This window comes from Gobio gobio (genome assembly GCF_949357685.1).
Source record: "Gobio gobio genome assembly, chromosome: 7".
NCBI lineage: Eukaryota > Metazoa > Chordata > Actinopteri > Cypriniformes > Gobionidae > Gobio > Gobio gobio.
Genome location: NC_137103.1, coordinates 46,419,785 through 46,442,373, shown reverse-complemented (window position 1 = coordinate 46,442,373; position 22,589 = coordinate 46,419,785). Strand labels below are relative to the sequence as shown.

The 22,589-nt window shown below is 41.1% G+C and overlaps 1 protein-coding gene across 1 annotated transcript in view; it reads left to right on the top strand.

Annotated features, from left to right (window-relative positions):
• ttn.2 (titin, tandem duplicate 2) overlaps positions 1 to 22,589 on the top strand; it is a 176,038-nt gene that overhangs the window by 132,008 nt on the left and 21,441 nt on the right. The window contains exons 203-211 of the mRNA XM_079820922.1: positions 19 to 17,121; positions 17,245 to 17,541; positions 17,639 to 18,226; positions 18,323 to 18,625; positions 18,750 to 19,334; positions 19,569 to 19,868; positions 19,957 to 20,259; positions 20,374 to 20,679; positions 20,771 to 22,537. Of these exons, the coding sequence (XP_079677048.1) occupies positions 19 to 17,121; positions 17,245 to 17,541; positions 17,639 to 18,226; positions 18,323 to 18,625; positions 18,750 to 19,334; positions 19,569 to 19,868; positions 19,957 to 20,259; positions 20,374 to 20,679; positions 20,771 to 22,537 (21,552 nt within the window). The remainder of the gene's footprint in view (positions 1 to 18; positions 17,122 to 17,244; positions 17,542 to 17,638; positions 18,227 to 18,322; positions 18,626 to 18,749; positions 19,335 to 19,568; positions 19,869 to 19,956; positions 20,260 to 20,373; positions 20,680 to 20,770; positions 22,538 to 22,589) is intronic.

Sequence of the window (22,589 nt, the reverse complement as noted above, 5' to 3'; positions counted from 1 at the left end):
CACTTAATTATTTTTCAGATCCACCAGGGCCTCCATCCAACCCACGAATTACTGACACCACCAAAACAACAGCAACATTTAACTGGGGTAGACCCTTCTATGATGGAGGTCTTGATGTTACAGGATACTTCGTTGAACATAAAAAGGAAGGAGATGATGACTGGATTCAAGACACAACTACTCCCTTGAGAATAACGGAATTTGTGATTTCAAATTTACAGTCAGGAGGAAAATATCACTTCAGAGTAAGAGCACAGAACACAGAAGGACTTGGTGAACCCTCTGAAGTTGAGCAAGTTGTAGAACTGGTGGATCGAGAGGAGGTTCCTGACTTTGAACTTGATGCAGAGCTGAGAAAAACACTTGTTGTTAAGTCAGGTGCTTCAATCCGCATATTTGTGCCAATCAAGGGCCGGCCAGCTCCAGAAGTAGCATGGCATAAGGAAGATGTACCTCTTAAAGGCCGTGCTCACATTGACACTACTGAATCATACACTCTAGTAGTCATCCCTGAGTGTACAAGATATGATGCTGGGAAATATGTCCTAACATTAGAAAATGTTGCTGGAAAGAAGACTGGATTTGTCAATGTTCGTGTTGTGGACACCCCAGGACCTCCAGTAAATTTGAAACCAAGGGAAATCACAAAGCATAGCATTACTTTACAATGGGAGATTCCAATTATTGATGGTGGTTCAAAGATCACAAATTATATTATTGAGAAGCGGGAGGCAACACGAAAGGCTTACTCAACCATTACTGCAAACTGGCAGAAATGCTCATACAAGATTCCAGACTTGGAAGAGGGCGCTGAATATTACTTCAGAGTTTCAGCTGAGAATGAAAGGGGTATTGGTGAACCAGCAGAGACGCCTGAACCAATAAGAGCTTCTCAGGCTCCTTCTGCACCAGATAATCTGATTGTTTCAGATGTTTCCAAAGACACAGCAACTCTTGCATGGACAAAACCAAAATATGATGGTGGTAGTCGAATAACTGGCTATGTGATAGAGGCTCAACTGAAAGATTCTGATCAGTGGACCCATGTGACAACAATTAAAGCTTTGGATTACATTGCAACAGAATTGTTGGAAAATGCAGAATATGTGTTCCGCATCTTTGCTGTAAACATGTCAGGCAGGAGTGAACCTCGTGAAAGTCGACCAGTTGTAATTAAGGAGCAAACCACAGCTCCAGAATTTGACCTCAGAGGTGTATACCAGAAGACGGTGATAGCTAAAGCAGGTGATAATCTTAAAGTTGAGATCCCTGTTCTGGGTCGTCCAAAACCACTTGTTGTATGGAAGAAAGAAGATCAGGAACTTAAGCAAACACAGAGAATAAACGTTGAAAACACTGCAACTTCTACTATTCTCAACATTAATGAAATTAAGAGAAAAGATGGAGGACAGTATTCAATGACTGGAAAGAACATCTTAGGAACTCTGACTGAAATCATTACTGTTCAAGTACATGATATTCCAGGACCTCCAACTGGACCAATAAAAGTGGATGAAGTTTCTTGTGACTATGTTCTAATATCATGGGAAGCTCCAGAAAATGATGGAGGAGTTCCTATTAATAACTACATTGTTGAAATGCGTGAGACCACTGGCACTAACTGGGCGGAACTGGCAGCAACTGTTATCCGCACAACATTCAAAGCTGCACGCCTCACAACTGGTATTGAATATCAATTCCGTGTTAAAGCTCAGAACAGATATGGTGTTGGACCCTACACAACATCAGCACCGGTGGTGGCTGCTTATCCATTTGATGTACCAGGACAGCCAGGAATTCCACAACTAGTGGCTTTCACCAAGGATTCAATGACAATCAGCTGGAATGAACCCTCTTCAGATGGAGGTAGCCCAATTTTAGGATACCACATTGAGAGAAAAGAGAAGAACAGCATACTGTGGCAGAGGATCAGCAAAGCTCTAGTCGTTGGCAATATGTTTAAATCATCAGGTCTGGTGGATGGTATTGCATATGAATTTCGTGTTATTGCAGAAAATATGGCTGGTCTCAGCAAAGCAAGCAAGCCATCTGAGATGACATATGCACTTGATCCCATAGACCCCCCAAGTCAACCAGTGGCCCTTAACATAACTAGACATGAAGTTACTCTTCAGTGGACAAAGCCAGAGGTTGATGGTGGTTTCTCAATTACTGGATATACAATTGAGAAAAGAGAACTTCCTAATGGTCGCTGGCTCAAAGCCAACTTCAGCAACATTCTTGAAACAAACTTTACTGTGAGCGGTCTCACAGAAGATGCTTCTTATGAATTCCGTGTGTTAGCAAGGAACTCAGCTGGAGCTGTTAGTAAACCATCTAAACCTTCAGAGGTCATTGTCTGCAGAGATGACATTGAAGAGCCAAAGATTGATGTAGATGCAAGTTTTAGTAGTGTTGTGGTTGTGAAAGCAGGTGATATCTTCAAGCTAGATGCACATGTTACAGGTCGCCCAATTCCATCCTTGGTTTGGACTAAAGATGGCAAGGAGCTTGAAGATACTGGAAAACTCGAGATCAAAACATCAGATTTCTATACTTGCTTGATTAACAAAGATTCTTTACGTAGAGATGGTGGTGCATACACTCTAACTGCTAGCAATCCGGGAGGATTTACCAAATTTGTCTTCAACGTTAAAGTTCTTGACAGACCTGGCCCACCTGAGGGACCACTGCATGTCACAGACATGACAACAGAGAAATGTATTCTGTCATGGCTGCCACCACTTCATGATGGAGGAGGAAAGATTGAATATTACATCATTCAAAGACGTGAAACAAGTAGACTTACATGGACAAATGTAGCCACAGATTTACAAGTTAACCGCTATAAGGTTACCAAATTGCTGAAAGGAAATGAATATATCTTCAGAGTCATGGCTGTGAACAAGTATGGAGTTGGGGAACCTCTTGAATCTGAGCCTGCTGTTGCTACTAACCCATATGTGCCTTCTGATCCTCCACAGGCACCAGAAGTAACCTCTATCACAAAAGATTCAATGGTGGTTTGTTGGGGACATCCTGAACATAATGGCGGAAGTAGTATAAATACCTATATCATTGAGAGGAGAGATAAAACTGGTCTTCGTTGGGTAAAATGCAATAAAAGGACTGTAACTGATCTGCGCTTCAAAGTGTCAGGACTAACACCTGGACATGAGTATGAATACAGAATCCTAGCTGTAAATGCTGCTGGCTTAAGTGCACCAAGCCCTTCAAGCCCATTTTACAAAGCATGTGACACAATATTCCAACCTGGACCCCCTGGAAATCCTAGGGTTTTGGATACAACTAAGTCATCCATTACTCTTGCTTGGAATAAACCAGTTTATGATGGTGGCTCGGATATCTCAGGTTATATTGTTGAGACATGTCTGCCAGAGGAAGATGAATGGACAATTGTCACTCCAAAGGCAGGTCTAACAGCAACATCATTCACCATAACCAACCTTATTGAAAACCAAGAATATAAGATCAACATTTCAGCTCTTAACTGTGAAGGTGTTGGAGAACCAGCCTCTGTGCCTGGTTCACCTAAAGCAGAAGACAGACTCCTTCCACCTGAAGTTGAGCTTGACTCAGACCTCCGCAAAGTAGTGAACATCAGAGCATGCAGTACCTTAAGATTATTTGTGCCAATTAAAGGAAGACCTGCTCCAGAAGTCAGATGGTCAAGGGAGAATGGTGAACCCCTTGATAGAGCATCCATTGATATTACATCATCCTTTACCACACTGCTTATTGAGAATGTGAACAGATTTGATGGTGGAAAGTACATGCTAACAGTGGAAAACAGTTCAGGAGCTAAAACAGCATTTGTTAATGTCAGAGTTCTTGACACTCCTGGTGCACCACAAAACCTTTCAATCAAAGAAATAACAAAAGATTCAGTTTCACTCATCTGGGATCCTCCAGTCATTGATGGTGGATCAAGAACCAGGCATTATATTGTTGAAAAACGTGAATCTACAAGAAAAGCATATTCCATTGTTAATGCATCTTGTCCCAAAACAAGTTGGAGAATTGGAGACTTACAAGAAGGAGGCTTGTATTTCTTCAGAATTTTAGCTGAAAATGAGTATGGTGTTGGTCTTCCAGTAGAGACCACAGAAGCTATAAAAATCTCTGAGAAGCCTCTTCCTCCTGGAAAAGTGACTCTAAAAGATGTAACTGGCAACAGTGTTACACTTTCTTGGGAGAAGCCGGACCACGATGGAGGAAGCAGAATTAGTGGTTATATTGTCGAAATGCAAACAAAAAACAGTGAAAAATGGACCCAAGTAATGACTGTTAAAGTAACAGAGGCAGTTGTTGTTGGCTTAATACAAGGTGAAGAATACTCCTTCCGTATTTCAGCATTCAATGAAAAGGGAACCAGTGATCCACGTCCGCTTAATGTCCCTGTGGTTGCTATGGATGTTGTTATTGCTCCTGCTTTCAAACTTGTATTCAGCACATACAGTGTTCTGGCAGGTGATGATCTGAAAATTGATGTGCCATATGTTGCTCAGCCAAAGGCAGCAGTTACCTGGCAAAAAGATGGTATTGCTCTGAAAGAAACAACAAGAGTAAATGCTGAAGTAACAGAGAAACACCTTTATCTTGTGGTAAAAGAGGCAACACGGGATGATGTTGGCAAATATACTATTAAACTGATAAACACAGCTGGTGAAGCGACAGCAGACATCAATGTTATAGTACTTGATAAACCTGGACCACCAACTGGCCCAATCAAAATAGATGAGGTAACTGCAGACAGTGCTACATTATCATGGCAGCCTCCAGAGTATGAAGGAGGCTGTAGCATTAATAACTACATTGTTGAAAAGCGAGACACATCCACCACAAACTGGCAGATTGTTTCTGCAACAGTTGCGAGAACAACAACTAAAGCTGCAAGATTAAAGACTGGCTGTGAATATCAATTTAGGATTGCTGCTGAAAATCGATATGGAAAGAGTTCAGTTCTTCTGTCTGCGCCTGTTGTTGCACAATATCCCTTTGAGACTCCAAATCCTCCAGGAACTCCCACTGTTCAGTCTGCTACTAAAGAAAGCATGGTTATTGTGTGGAACAAACCTAGTAGTGATGGTGGAAGCAAGATTTTGGGATATCACATTGAGAGTAAGGAAAGAAACAGCTTGCTGTGGGTGAAACAAAACAAAACGATTATTCCAGACACAAGATTCAAGATAGGTGGCCTTGAAGAAGGCATTGAATATGAATTTAGAGTTTACGCTGAGAATATAGTTGGGCTAAGCAAAGCAAGTAAAGTATCAGAAATCCAGGTGGCAAGAGATCCATGTGATCCTCCAGGCAAACCTGAAGCAGTTATTGTCACAAGAAGCTCTGTAACACTCAGGTGGACACCACCAAACTTTGATGGCGGCAGCAAGATCACTGGATATGTCGTTGAGAAGAAAGAATTACCTAATGGCCGCTGGATGAAAGCCTCTTTTGCTAATATCATTGAAACGGAATTTGTCGTCAGTGGTTTAGTAGAGGAGCAGCAGTATGAGTTCCGTGTCATTGCAAGAAATGCTGCAAGTGTTTCTAGCACTCCATCAGACAGCACTGGTGCAATCACAGCAAAGGATGAAGTTGATCCACCCAAAATTGACTTGGATGCCAAATATTCTCAAACTATTGTTGTTAATGCTGGTGAATCATTCAAAGTAGATGCAGGGATACTTGGCAAGCCCATTCCTTCAGTTCATTGGATAAAAGCTGGCGAAGAACTTACAAATACTGCAAGACTTGAGATCAAGAATACTGACTTCACAACTACTCTTAGTGTGAAGGAGGCTATCCGTGTTGATGGAGGCCAGTATACCTTGCTACTGAAAAATGTTGGTGGAGAGAAATCAGTAGGTGTCAATGTCAAGGTTCTGGACAGACCTGGACCTCCAGATGGCCCAATTTCAATCTATGGGGTTACCACTGAAAAGTGCAGCATTGCCTGGAAAACTCCATTGCATGATGGAGGTGCTGAGGTGTCTCATTACATAGTGGAAAGACGAGAGACCAGCCGATTAGTTTGGACTGTTGTGGAATCTAAGGTACAAACCCTCAATCTTAAAATTTCAAAACTCCTTCCTGGAAATGAATATATTTTCAGAGTGATACCTGTAAATAAATATGGAATTGGTGAGCCTTTGGAATCTGATCCAGTGATTGCAGCAAATCCGTTTGTACCACCTGATTCACCAAGTAATGTTGAAGTATCAAATATAACAAAGTATTCCATGGTTATCACATGGGAAAGACCGAGTAATGATGGTGGTAATGCAATTACAGGATATATAGTTGAAAAGAGAGACAAAGAAGGTGTTAGGTGGACAAGATGCAACAAGCGTGTAGTGAGTGAACTACGCTTTAGAGTAACAGGTCTTCTTGAAAACCGAGGTTATGAATTCCGTGTGTCTGCTGAGAATGCAGCTGGGGCTGGTAAACCAAGTCCACCCACAGTGTACTTCAAGGCAGTGGATCCAGTTTTCAAGCCTGGTCCGCCAAACAACCCTAAGGTAATTTATGTCTCAAGAGCATCTGTTGTCCTGCATTGGGGCAAGCCAATTTATGATGGTGGATGTGAGATTCAAAGTTACATTGTTGAGGCCTATGAAGTAACTTCCGATGAATGGATGATGTGTACACCACCCTCGGGAATAACAGAGACAAGATTTGAGATTAAAAAACTCCTTGAAAAGCATGAGTACAAATTCAGAATCTGTGCCATAAATAAGGTTGGTGTGGGAGAAACTGCTGATATCCCTGGATCCATCATCATAGAGGATAAACTTGAAGCACCAGACATTGATCTTGATGCTGACTTGAGAAAGATGATCACTGTCAGGTCTGGAGGCTCTCTTAGATTGTTTGTTCCTATCCGCGGACGACCAACTCCTGAAGTCAAGTGGGGAAAGGCTGAAGGTGAAATCAATGAAGCAGCTCAGATTGATATTACAAGCAGTTTCACTTCACTCGTAATTGAAAATGTTAATAGATTTGACAGTGGAAAATACACTTTAACTCTGGAAAATGCCAATGGAACAAAATCTGCATTTATTAGTGTCAGAGTATTAGATACTCCTGATGCACCTGCAAACTTCCGTGTGAAGGAAATAACAAAAAATTCAGTCACTCTTACCTGGGAGCCACCTTTGTTGGATGGTGGAGCTAAAATAAAAAACTACATTGTTGAAAAACGAGAAAGTACAAGAAAGGTATACTCAGCTGTTACTTCCTGCAACAAGATGACATGGAAAATTGAACCACTTCAAGAGGGGAGCATCTATTTCTTTAGAGTTCTTGCTGAAAATGAACATGGAATTGGATTGCCTGCAGAGACTCTAGAACCACTGAAAATCTCAGAGGTGCCACAACCCCCTGGTAAAGTTTCTGTAGTGGATGTAACACGGAAGAGTGTTTCTCTCAAATGGGAAAAACCAGAGCATGATGGAGGCAGCAGAATTACTTATTATGAAGTTGAGATGCAAGCAAAAGATCAAGATAAATGGTCTCTTTGTGCTCAAATAAAATCCCTTGACACTGTTGTAACTAATTTAGCCCAAGGTGGGGAGTACCATTTTAGAGTCATTGCTGTTAATGATAAAGGAAAGAGTGATCCCAGACTCCTGGCAAATCCTGTTGTTGCAAAGGACCTCGCTATTGAGCCCTCCGTGAGAACAAAACAAAGTACCTACAATGTACAGGTTGGGCAAGATTTGAAAATTGAAGCACGAATTGCTGGTCATCCAAAACCAACAATTACATGGTCCAAAGATGGTTCAGGTCTGAAACAGACCACAAGAGTAAATGTTGCTGACACTGCACATCATACCACTCTTACGATCAAAGATGCAACAAGAGAAGATGGTGGTATGTATAACATTGTTGTGGCTAATGTACTTGGACAAAAGGAAGCCACTGTTGAAATAATCATACTTGAAAAACCTGGCCCACCAACAGGCCCAATCAGGATTGATGAAGTGAGTGCAGAGAGCATTACACTGTCTTGGGACCCACCAACATACATTGGAGGCTGCCAGATTTCAAATTATATTGTCCAAAAGAGAGACACCACCACCACAAACTGGGTAGTTGTTTCTGCCACAGTAGCAAGGACTACACTTAAAGTTGGTAATTTAAAAACTGGAGCTGAATACCAATTTAGGATCTTTGCTGAGAATAGATATGGTAAAAGCTATGGCATTGACTCAGATCCAGTTCTTGCCCAATATCCTTTCAAAGAGCCTGGGCCTCCAGGAACTCCATTTGTGTCTGCATTCACAAAAGAGTCTATGGTAGTCGAATGGCACAAACCTGTCTCAGATGGTGGAAGTGCTATTCTAGGATATCATCTTGAGAGAAAAGAGAAAAATAGTATTCTTTGGACAAAGATCAATAAAACACTCATTCAAGACACAAGATTTAAAACATCTTCATTGGAAGAGGGCATTGAATATGAGTTCAAAGTCTATGCTGAAAATATAGTTGGAATTGGAATGTGCAGCAAAATCTCTGAGGGTTGTGTGGCACGTGACCCATGTGACCCACCAGGCACCCCTGTGCCACTGATTGTGACAAGGCACTCAGTGAAACTTAGATGGACACCACCAGAATATGATGGAGGCAGCCTTGTCACTGGATATGTTGTGGAGAAACTAGACCTGCCAGAGGGCCGTTGGATGAAAGCTAGTTTTGCTAACATTCTTGAAACTGAATTTACAGTCACAGGCCTGATAGAAGACAGCAAATATGATTTCAGAGTTATTGCCAGAAATGGAGCTGGATCGGTCAGTAGGCCCTCTGGGAGCACAGGCTCAATTACAGCTAAGGATGAAGTTGAACCACCAACCTATGAAGTTGCCTCAGAATATAGCCAGATTTTGACTGTGAATGCTGGTGACACATTTACCCTGGAAGCATCTGTACTAGGAAAGCCAATTCCAACAATGCAGTGGTTTAAGGGCGATATGGAAGTTGAAAATTCTGCAAGAGCTGAGATCAAAAACACTGACTTCAAAGCAATTCTTGTCGTCAAAGATGCCATTCGAGTTGATGGAGGACAGTACACATTGCACCTAACTAATGTGGCTGGAACAAAGTCTGTTTCCTTCAATGTAAGAGTGCTAGATAGACCGGGACCTCCTGAAGGTCCTTTGACCATTTCTGGTGTAACATGTGAGAAGTGCTCATTGTCATGGCTGCCTCCAAGACATGATGGTGGCAGTAGCATTTCTCATTATATCATACAGAAGAGAGAAACAAGTCGTCTTGCTTGGACTGTAGTTTCAGGTGATTGTGGAGCAACAATGTTTAAAGTTACCAAGCTTCTAAAAGGAAATGAATACATATTCCGTATCATGGCTGTCAACAAGTATGGAGATGGTGAACCACTTGAATCAGCACCAGTGATTATGAGAAATCCTTTTGTTCTATCTGGGCCACCTAAAGACCTAGAGATAACAAATATATCAAGGGACTCTATGACGGTATGCTGGACTCGTCCTGAAACTGATGGTGGAAGTGAGATTGTTGGTTACATCGTAGAGAAGAGAGACAGAGCTGGAGTCCGATGGACAAAATGCAACAAACGCAGGGTAACAGACTTACGTTTCAGAGTCACAGGCTTGACAGAGGATCATGAATATGAATTCAGGTTATCTGCCGAAAATGCTGCTGGAGTTGGACAACCAAGTCCACCAACTGTTTATTACAAAGCTTGTGATCCAACATTTAAGCCTGGCCCACCAACTAATGCACATCTTGTTGACACTACAAAGAATTCAGTCACAATTGCATGGAGTAGACCAATATATGATGGTGGCTTAGACATCCAGAGCTATGTTATTGAGATATGTAAAGCTGATGAAGAAGAATGGACCACATGTTCTCCACCCTCTGGATTAAATGATACTAAATTTACAATTACTAAACTCACTGAACACCAAGAATACAAAGTTCACATATGTGCCCTAAATAAACTGGGTGTTGGTGAGCCAGTAGCCATCCAAGGAACTGTCAAACCAGTGGACAAGATGGATGCTCCTGAAATTGAGCTTGACTCTGAGTTGAGAAAAGGTATTGTTGTGCATGCTGGAGGATCTATGAGAATTAACATACCAATCAAAGGACGCCCAATTCCTGAGATAAACTGGACCAAGGATGAGGGAGATTTACCTGATAAAGCCCAAATAGAGAAGGGACCAGATTACACTCAGTTATCAATTGATATATGTGACAGAAATGATGCTGGAAAATATATTCTGACTTTGGAAAATAGCGCTGGCACTAAATCAGCATTTGTGTCAGTAAAAGTACTCGATACACCAGGTGCTCCACAGAGCCTTGTTGTGAAAGATATAACAAGAAATTATGCCACCCTAGTTTGGGAACCACCACTAATTGATGGTGGTTCAAAAATAAAAAATTACATCATTGACAAGAGGGAATCAAATAGACAAGGATTTACAAACATTACTACTAAGTGCTCCAAGACCAGCTTCCGAGTTGGTGATCTGACAGAGGGTGGTATTTATTACTTCAGAGTCATGGCAGAAAATGAATTTGGAATTGGTCTGCCTGTAGAAACAGAAGAATCTGTGAAGACAGCTGATCCTCCTCTATCTGTTGGCAAGGTAACTTTGACTGATGTGACAAAAACCACAGCATCACTTGCCTGGGATAAACCAGATCATGATGGTGGAAGTAGAATCTTGGGTTATTATATTGAAATGCAGCCAAAAGGATCAGAGGAATGGGCAGTTGCTGCAGTCACCAAAACATGTGAGAGTATAGTGACCGGACTTAGTTCAGGACAAGAGTACCTCTTCAGAGTTTTAGCTTACAATGAGAAAGGAAAAAGTGACCCAAGGCCATTAGCTGCTCCTGTCATTGCCAAGGATGTAACTATTGAACCAAGCTTCAAAATACTTTCCAACACGTACAGCGTTCAAGCTGGTGAAGATCTCAAAGTGGAAATACCATTTAAAGGTCGTCCAAGTCCAAAGATTGCATGGATGAAAGATGGAAAAACTCTGAAAGAAACAACCAGATTAAATGTCTCAAGCACGGAAACATCAACAGTTCTTAAAATTAAAGATGCAAATAGAGAGGACTCTGGAAAATACACAGTCACAGCCACAAATAATATAGGTACGGTCACAGAGGAAGTTGGCATAATCATTCTTGACAAACCAGGCCCACCAGTTGGACCAGTCAAAATTGATGAAGTAAGTGCCACCTATGTTACCATCTCCTGGGAGCAACCAGTATACACAGGAGGTTGTCAGATAAACAACTACATAGTGGAAAAACGTGATACAACCACTACTAACTGGCAGATTGTTTCAGCAACCATTGCTCGTTCCACAATCAAAATCTCAAAGCTGAAGACTGGTTCTGAATATCAGTTTAGAGTGTTTGCTGAGAACAGATATGGAAAAAGCACATCGTTAGATTCAGCACCAGTTGTGGTCAGTTATCCTTTCACTGAGCCTGCAGCTCCTGGTGCCCCATTTGTTTCATCAGTGACAAAAGACCACATGACAATTGAATGGAAACCCCCTAGCAATAATGGAGGCAGCCCTGTTATTGGGTATCACCTGGAACGTAAAGAAAAGAACAGCATTTTATGGACTAAACTTAACAAGCTTCTAATTACTGACACTCGATTGAGAACAAATGGTCTGGAGGAGGGAATTGAATATGAATACAGAGTGTATGCTGAAAATATTGCAGGAATCAGTCCATCAAGCAAAGTCTCAGAAACTGTTGTTGCACGTGATCCATGTGATCCCCCTGGAACTCCTGAAGCAATTGTTATCACAAGACATCTAATAACTCTTCGGTGGTCTAAACCACAGTATGATGGTGGCAGTGCAATTACAGGATACATCATTGAAAGAAAGAAGCTGCCTGAAGGTCGTTGGATGAAGGCCAGTTTCACAAATATCATAGACACACAATTTACAATAACTGAATTACAAGAAGAACAAAGATATGAATTTAGAGTGATTGCCAGAAATGCCGCTGGTATTTTAAGTGTACCCTCTGGAAGCACTGGACCAATTACTGCTCAAGATGAGATTGAAGCTCCATCTGTCTCCATGGACTCAAAATTTAAAGATGTTACCATTGTAAAGGCTGGTGACTCCTTTACTATTGAAGCTGATATTGCTGGTAAACCTCTTCCTGATATTATGTGGCTTAAGGATGGAAAGGAAATTGACAGTGCCACACATAGAATGGAGATTAAATCCACCATCACACAAACAGTTTTGACAGTTAAGGACTGCATCAGAGTAGATGGTGGTCATTTCCTCTTAAGTCTTAGTAATGTTGGTGGAACAAAACAGGTACCCATTAATGTAAAGGTTCTTGATAGACCTGGTCCACCTGATGGCCCTCTAAAAGTAACTGGTGTAACAGCAGAAAAATGCTATTTGCATTGGAGCCATCCATCACATGATGGTGGAGCTGGTATTTCTCATTACATCATTGAAAAGAGGGAAACTAGCAGACTGTCTTGGACAGTAGTGGAACCACAAATTCAAGCAATCAGTTACAAAGTCACCAAACTTCTACCTGGTAATGAGTATATATTCAGAGTCATGGCAGTAAACAAGTATGGTATTGGTGAACCACTTGAATCTGAACCTGTCCTTGCAAAAAATCCTTTCAACAAACCTGGACCACCTTCAACTCCAGAAGCAAGTGCAATCACCAGAGACTCAATAGTCCTCACGTGGGAACGGCCAGAGGATGATGGTGGATCACAAATTGATGGTTTTGTTCTTGAGAAACGTGATAAAGAGGGTATCAGATGGTCAAAGTGTAACAAGAAAAGACTCAATGATTTGAGATTCAGAGCCACTGGGCTTGTCGAGGGACACTTTTATGAATTCAGAGTATCTGCTGAAAATGCTGCTGGTGTGGGCACACCAAGTGAACCATCGGAATATTACAAAGCTTGTGATGCAACTTATCCTCCTGGTCCTCCTAATAATCCTAAAGTGACAGACCACTCAAGCACAACTGTTTCCTTGGCATGGAGTAGACCAATTTATGATGGTGGCGCAACGGTCTCAGGATACATTGTTGAGGCAAAGGAAGTTAGTGAAGATGAATGGACTGTGTGCACTCCTCCAATTGGTGTGCAAACAACTCACTTTACAGTCAAAAAATTAAAGGAAAATGCAGAATACAACTTCCGTATTTGTGCAATTAATATTGAGGGGGCTGGAGAACAAATTGATGTTCCAGGATCTGTAATTGCTGCTGAAAAACTTGAAGCTCCTGAGGTAGAACTTGATGCAGGTCTTAGGAAATGTGTGACTGTGCGTGCCAGTGCAACACTACGTTTAAGTGTCACTATAAGGGGAAGGCCAGAGCCAGAGGTTAAGTGGAAAAAAGCAGATGGTACCTTAGCAGAGCGTGCTCAAATTGAAGTTACAGGCTCGTACACTGTGCTTGTTATTGACAATGTTAATCGATTTGACACAGGAAAGTATGTTGTGACCCTTGAAAACATTTGTGGCACAAAATCTGCATTTATTAATGTCAAGGTTCTTGACTCTCCAAGTGCTCCAGTGAACTTTGAAATTAAGGATGTAAAGAGAGACTCTGTCCAGCTACAATGGGAGCCTCCACAAATTGATGGTGGAGCCAAGATAAGCCATTACATTGTGGAGAAGCGTGAATCTAAAAGGATGGCATTCACAACTGTGACAAACAATTGTGTCAGAAATTCATTCAAGGTTGATGATCTCCAAGAAGGAGGTCTTTACCACTTCCGTGTATTGGCTGTGAATGAACTTGGTGTTGGTTTGCCTGCAGAGACCACAGAGGCTGTCAAAGTTTCCCAAGCACCCTTACCACCTGGTAAAATTACAGTTGTTGATGTAACTCGCCACACTGTTACTCTAGCATGGGAAAAGCCAGATCATGATGGTGGCAGCAAAATCACAGGCTACATTGTGGAAATGATGACTAAGGGATCAGATAAATGGACAGTATGTGCTACAGTAAAAGCACTGGAAACCACAATTGAAGCACTTACAACAGGAGAGGAATACAACTTCAGAATTACATCACTTAATGACAAAGGAAAGAGTGATCCTAAACCGCTGGGAGCACCTGTTGTGGCACGAGATATTACTATTGAACCCATTATTGATTTGCTGTTTAATACTTACAGTGTAAAAGCTGGAGATGATCTCAAAATAGATGTTCCATTTAGAGGCAGACCTTCTCCAGAGGTTACATGGAAAAAGGATGGTCACTCATTGAAGCAAACAACCAGAGTTAATGTTCTGACATCAAAGACAGCATCCAAGATTGTCATCAAGGATGCAACAAGAGAGGATTTTGGAAAATATGAAATTACTTTAACCAATTCATTTGGTGTCAAATCAGCAGAAATATCTGTCATTGTTCTTGATAAACCGGGTCCACCAGGTGCAATCAAGGTAGAGGAATTAAGTGCTGATTTTATTTCATTATCATGGGACCCTCCTATTTATGATGGAGGCTGTCAAATTAATAATTATGTAGTTGAGAAGAGAGACACGACTACTACTGCATGGCAAATTGTTTCAGCAACAGTTGCAAGAACCTCAATCAAAATAACTCGTTTGACACAAGGAACAGAGTATCAGTTCCGTGTTGCTGCAGAGAACCGTTACGGTAAAAGCCATGCGATTGACTCTGCCCCAATTGTTGCACAGTACCCTTTCACACCTCCAGGACCTCCAACCAGTCTTCAAGTTTCTCATGCCACTAAATCAGGAATGCTAGTTACCTGGAACAGACCAGCAAGTGATGGTGGAAGTCCAGTCACTGGATATCACTTGGAATGCAAAGATCAGAGCAGCATTCTCTGGGCAAAGATGAACAGAGGACTTATTTCAGAAACTCAGTTCAAAGTAACTGGTTTGGAAGAAGGCCTCTTGTATCAGTACAGAGTATATGCTGAAAATATAGCTGGCATTGGACCTTGCACAAAGGCATGTGATCCTGTTTCTGCCCGAGATCCATGTGCACCCCCAGGTCAGCCAATAGTTATGAACATCACAAGAACATCTGTTTCCCTCTCCTGGGCAAAACCTGAGTATGATGGTGGAGCTAAGGTGACTGGTTACATTGTTGAACGCAGTGAACTTCCAGATGGTCGGTGGTTAAAGTGTAATTTCGCCAATCTTCAAGAAACATTCTTTGATGTCACTGGTCTAATTGAAGATCAAAGATATGATTTCCGTGTAATTGCTAAGAATGCAGCTGGCTTACTCAGTGAACCATCAGAGGGTACAGGACCTGTAACTGTAAAAGATGATGTAGATCCACCACGCATCACAATTGAGGACAAGCTAAGACAACTGGTTGTAGTGAAAGCTGGAGACATACTGAGAATTGATGCTGAAATATCAGGACGTCCAGTTCCTGTGATTTCATGGGCAAAGGATGGAAAAGAAATTGAAGCCAAGGCCAGATTTGATATTTCTTCAACAATAACTAGTACAACACTAATTGTGAGAGATGCTATTAGACGAGACTCAGGACAGTATGTTCTTACATTGCAAAATGTTGCAGGCACCAGATCGTTAGCAGTAAACTGTAAGGTGCTGGACAGGCCTGGTCCATCATCTGGACCATTGGAAGTAACTGGTTTGACTGCAGAGAAATGTACATTGACCTGGGGACCACCACAAGAAAATGGAGGTGCGGAAATTCAACACTATTTAGTTGAGAAGCGTGAAACAAGCCGGCTTGCCTGGACTCTGGTGTATGCAGACATGAAGGCCACAACATGCAAAGTAACAAAACTGCTCAAAGGTAATGAGTATATATTTAGAGTTCGGGGAGTTAATAAGTATGGAACAGGTGAAGCTCTAGAGAGTGATCCTGTTAAGGCAATGGATCCATTTACAGTCCCTGCTGCACCAACAGATGTTGAAGTCTCAAGTGTTACAAGTGAAGCAATGACAATTTGCTGGGAAAGACCTGTCTCTGATGGAGGCAGTAGCATTTATGGCTATGTAATTGAGAAACGTGAGAAATCCGGTCTTCGTTGGGTACGTGTCAACAAAAAGCCTGTTTATGACTTAAGAGTAAAAGCTTCCAATCTTCGTGAAGGATGCGAGTATGAATACAGAGTATTTGCTGAGAATGCTGCTGGTTTGAGTGCGCCAAGTGTACCTTGTCCATTGACAAAGGCAGAGGATCCATTGTTCCTACCATCACCTCCAGCTAAACCTAAAATAATTGATTCTTCTAAAACATCAATAACACTGTCTTGGAACAGGCCATTATTTGACGGTGGCTCTCCAGTTACAGGATACATGGTGGAATACAGGAACACCAATGATGAAGACTGGACAGTTGGTGTCAGTAACATTAAGAGCACAGAGTTCACAGTGGTGGGACTCACATCAGGATCAGAGTATATCTTTGTAGTCAGATCAATTAACAAGATTGGTCCAAGTGAGCCAAGCCATGAAACTGATCCACAGGTAGCAAAGGACAGAGAAGATGAGCCAGTTTTCTTAATCAGTAATGAAATGAGAAAGACACTGACTATCAAAGATGGCAGCTCATTTACTCTTAGAGTCCCATTCAAGGGGAAGCCTGTTCCACATGTAATGTGGAACAAACCAGATGTTGATCTGAGAGTGAGGGCAGCTATTGATACTACTGATAACTGCACATCTGTCACAATTGAGCAAGCTACAAGAGATGACTCTGGGAAATACACTGTAACCCTCCAAAATGTTGCTGGAACTGCTACACTGACATTGAGTGTAAAGGTCCTTGATTCTCCAGGTCCACCAGCCCACATTGAAGTAAAGGAAGTCACCAAGAGCTCTGCAACTATTTCATGGGATACTCCTGAGAATGAGGGTGGTGCTCCAGTCAAAAACTACCTTGTTGATCTCCGTGAGGCAACTAAAATGGGCTGGACCAGGATTACAGACAGTTGTCCCAGGTTGACTTATAAATTGAATGACCTTCAAGAAGGGGGGGTATATTATTTCAGAGTTACCGGTGAAAATGAGTACGGTATAGGAGTGCCACTTGAGACTAAAGAAGGAACAAAGATTACAGGTAAAATAAAATTATTACATTTACCACATCATTATTGTAGCACATTTGTTTGATTATTATTTTAAATCTTTGATACATATTTTTGTTACTAATACTCATGTTATTTTTTATGTTTACTTTTAGAGAAACCAAGTCCACCACCCAAGCTTGGAGTCACTGATGTCACAAAAGACAGTGTCTCATTAGCATGGCTTAAACCAGAACACGATGGAGGTAGCAGAATTACAAATTATCTGGTTGAGGCTCTTGAAAAAGGACAACAAAAGTGGATAAAGTGTGGTTCCACCAAATTGACTCACTTTGTTGTCTGTGGATTGAGAGAGAATGCTGAATACTACTTCAGAGTTCGGGCTGAAAACCATGCAGGACTTAGCGACCCCAAAGACATGGTTTTACCTGTGCTTGTTAAAGATCAGCTGGGTAAGTTATTTACTGTTTAATGATGTTTTATTTTTACACTTATTTTTTACATGATGTTAAATTATTATATAATCTTGTTTCTTTCTTTAATCAACAGAGGCACCTGAAATTAACATGAAGGACTTCCAACACAACACTGCCTATGTTAAAGCAGGTTCAAATCTCAAGATTGAGATCCCCCTAACCGGTAAACCGTTACCAAGAGTATCCCTCTCTAAGGATGGACAGGTTCTAAAGTCAACCATGAGATTCAACTCTGACGTGACAACTGACTCCCTTATCCTTTGTTTGCGTGAGAGTATTGCTTCAGACGCAGGCAGATATGATATCACAGCCTCCAACTCCAGTGGGACCACAAAGTCTTTTGTGAATATTGTGGTCCTTGACAGACCAAGTCCACCAATTGGCCCTGTTGAAATGTGTGATGTCACAGAGGACAGTGTCAGTCTGAAGTGGTTGCCACCCGCATATGATGGTGGTAGCCCAATCACCAACTACGTCGTTCTCAAACGTGAGACGACTACTGCAAACTGGATGGAAGTCTCATCTGCTGTAGCAAGGTGCACAATCAAGATCATGAAGCTGATCACTGGAATTGAGTATCAGTTTAGAATCAGAGCTGAGAATCGCTTTGGCATCAGTGAACACATTGATTCACCGACTGTTACAGTCAGTCTTCCATACAGTGAGTAAAATGCTTTTCTATATTATAAGCAGCAAATTGGTAAATACAAATGTATGCTATAAAGCATCTATGAAAACCTATGCCATTTTGTTTCAGCACTCCCCGTGGCACCTTCACAACCATGGGTGTCAGCTGTAACAAAGGAAAGTATTACTGTTAACTGGAAGGAGCCATCTTCAGATGGTGGAAGCCATGTATTTGGATATCACCTTCAGATAAAAGACAGAAACAGCATTCTTTGGCAGAAAGTTAACACAACTGTTATCCGTGCTACACACTTCAAAGTATCAAACATAAACGCTGGTCTGATCTATGAGTTCAAGGTTGCAGCCGAAAATGCTGCTGGTATTGGTCCAGTTAGCAAGCTCTCAGATCCTGTGCTTGCAATTGATGCATGTGGTAAGCATTTAGTTTCCTGTAAATTGATTGTTCCATATACTTAAACCATTAGTATTAATAATTATAGTTTAATCCAATGGGAAAATTCTAATTAACATTAATTGCCACTGTTTTTTTCCCACAGAACCTCCAAACAACCTTAGAGTCACTGATATCACAAAGAGTTCAATTAGCCTTGCCTGGCAGAAACCCTCATATGATGGAGGAAGTAAAATTACTGGATATTTGATTGAAAGTAAAGATGGTCCAAAAGGCAGATGGTCAAAATCTAATTTGACAAATGTTACTGACACAAAGTTCACCGTATCTGGCTTAACTCAGAATGAATCTTATGAATTCCGGGTCATGGCTAAGAATGCAGTTGGCTCCATTAGTAACCCATCAGCAACTGTTGGACCTGTCACATGCGTGGACACTTATGGTGCCCCTGAGATTGAACTTCCTCAAGAATATCTTGATGTTGTAAAATACAAAGCAGGTGCTACAGTTCAACTTAAAATTGGTATTATTGCTAAACCTCAACCAACAATTGAATGGTACAAGGATGGAAAAGAGCTAGAGTCTGGAGCTCAGATTTCTATCTCCAACACCACCGAGTCTGCATGCATCTCAGTCAAGGAAGCCACCCGTTTGAATACTGGAACATATGAACTTAAGATCAAGAACTCTTTAGGCTCAGCGTATGCTGCTGTCAGAGTACTTGTCCAAGGTATGTTGCAAAGTTTACTGCTAAATATCTTTGAATAAATTGCATAATATCTAACATTATTTCTATTAATCATGTTATTTTTGAATTACGTTACGATGAAGTTATTTACTTTTTAAGGAAACAAGTAAAAATAAACTGTATTAAATACATTTAATTCATTGCATGCCTTAATTTATTAACTTTGATAGCCCTAATTTGAACATTTTTGGCTCAATTTTTGCTAACTTTCATCAGACAAACCAGGACCCCCTGCTGGAGACATAGAGTTCAAGAAAATCACAGCAGGTACTATGACCATCATGTGGGATCCTCCAGCTGATGAAGGTGGTGCAATGGTTACCCACTACATTGTCGAGAAACGTGAGACAAGCAGAATTTTGTGGTCCATTATCTCAGAAAAACTAGAAGACTGCATTGTCACAGTCCCAAGGCTAATTAAGGGCAATGAATACATATTCCGTGTTCGTGGTGTGAACAAATATGGAGTTGGAGATCCTCTGGAATCTAGACCAGTAATTGCACAGAATTCCTTTGGTAAGAACATGTTTAATAATATCATATTCTTATTATTACTATAAAATTTGTGACCTAATGTGATTTAATGCTTCATATTGTCCAACAGTTCCTCCTAGTCAGCCTTCTAAACCACAAGTCACTATGATTACAAGATCAACAATGACTGTGGTATGGGAAAGACCAAGTTTGGATGGTGGCAGCGACATTGATGGATATTACTTAGAGAAAAATGAGAAGAAAAGTCTACAGTGGTTCAAGGTTATTAAAGATCCAATTCGTGATACCAGACAGAAAGTCAGCAACCTCACAGAAGGAAATGAATATCAGTATCGTGTCTGTGCAATCACCAAAGCTGGAGCAGGCCCATATTCTGATGTGTCCATCTTCTACAAAGCTTATGACCCAATTGGTAAGCTTTGTTTTGTGGTTTATTTGTATTGTTTTATATTTCAGAATGTGCATTAAATGTGTGCAAAGTATCCAATGATATTTAAAACAGAATTTGTTATATTTGCTATTTTAGATCCACCAAGTGAGCCAACCAAGCTCAAAGTTGTTGATTCAACAAAGACATCCATTACCCTTGGATGGACAAAGCCTGTCTATGATGGTGGCAGTGAAATCACAAGCTACGTTGTCGAACAAAGAATGGCTGACGAGACAGAATGGGTCACTATAAGTTCTAAAGGAGAAGTAAGGACAACTGAGTTTGTAGTGTCCCACTTGAAACCTGGAGTGTACTACTTCTTCCGGGTCTCTGCTGTTAATTGTGTTGGATTTGGACGTTCAATTGAGATGATGCAGCCAGTGCAAGCCAAAGATATTCTGGGTTTGTACTTTTTAACTGTCTAAAGCAATAAAAAGGTGGATATAATGATACTGTGAACCTGATAAAATATGTTCTTCTTTCATTTTAACAGAGGAGGCAGATGTGGACCTTGATATGTCAATGTCAACTCAGTACATAGCAAAGGCTGGTAGAGATGTGGAGATTGTAATCCCTCTTAAGGGTAGACCTGCTCCAAATGTAACATGGAGGAAGGGAGATAAGAACATTAGTGGTGATGCAAGATATGCCATCAAAAACACAGAATACTCAACTACACTGATCATACCAAAAGTCACAAGGGATGATTCTGGCAAATATCTTCTTGAAATTGAAAATGGAGTTGGAGAGCCAAAAACCATTACTGTGTCTGTTAAAGTGTTGGACACACCTTCTGCTTGTAATAGGTTGATAGTGAAGAATGTAACACGAGGTAAACTCACTCTGAGCTGGGAACCACCTTATATCGATGGTGGTTCTCAAATCACAAATTACATTGTTGAAAAGAAGGATGCTAAAATGAAGGCATTCACCATTGTGACAAATGAATGTGCCAATACAACATACAAGGTTGATGGTCTGTCTGAAGAAATTTCTTATTTCTTCCGTGTTTCTGCTGAAAACGAATATGGCGTTGGTGATCCTTGTGAGACTGCACAGCCTGTTAGAGCATCTGAGATGCCTGGTGCTGTAAAAGATCTTGTACTGGTGGACTCAACTAATACATCTGTATCGTTGGCATGGGCCAAGCCTGATCATGATGGTGGCAGCCACATTTCTGAGTACATTATTGAGAAGAAGACAAAGGAAGAAGAAGCTTGGAGCATTGGTGGTACATGCAGATGTTGCCACTCTGAGGTAACACAGCTTAAAGAGCATTCAGAAATTTTCTTTAGAGTATTTGCGAAAAATGAGAAGGGTCGCAGTGACTTCTCTCAAATTGGACCAATCACTGTAAAGGACTTCCTTATACCGCCCGAGGCAAACCTTATTGATTATCCTAATGCAGAATTGAGTGTTCGCATTGGACAAAATGTAAATATCGACTTGCCCTACAAAGGTAAACCTAAACCAACTATTCAGTGGATGAAAGATGATGTTCCACTCAAGGAAAGCGAACAAGTTCGTTTCAGGCAAACAGAAAACAAGGCAAGTCTCATTGTAAGAAATGCAAGAAAGGACAACGCTGGAAAATACACCTTGGTCCTTGATAACAAACTTGTCAAGAACTTCTTTGACATCAAAGTGATTACACTTGGGCCACCATCTCAGCCTATAGGCCCAATCCGTTTTGATGAAATTAAAGCCCAAAGTATTATCATCTCATGGGATGAACCTCAAGAAGACGGTGGAGGAGAGGTCACCTGCTATAGTGTAGAAAAGCGAGAGACATGTCAAGCTGCATGGAAGATGGTTTGCTCTAGTGTGGTTAGGACCACATTCAAGATACCAAATTTGGTTAAGGGTACTGAATACCAATTTAGGGTACGTGCAGAAAACAAATATGGAGTGAGCGAGCCTCTAACCTCATCAGATGTGGTTGCTCAACACCAATATAAGCCACCAGGTCCACCAGGAAAACCTGTAGTTTTCAACGTTACAAGTGATGGCATGAGTGTTCAGTGGGATGCCCCAGGATTTGATGGTGGTTCTCCAATCACTGGATACCATCTTGAGAAAAAAGATAGGAACAGCTTATTGTGGATGAAAGTGAATTCCAATGTTATCTCTGGAAGAGAATACAGAGCAATTGGACTTATTGAAGGTCTGGAGTATTCATTCAGAGTTTATGCAGAAAACAATGCCGGCATGAGTCAAGTCAGTGAACAGAGCAAGCACAAACTGGCAATTTCCCCTGTTGGTAAGTCTTAGTATTGTCTTTGTGACATTCATTAATGATAAGCTTTTGTCAA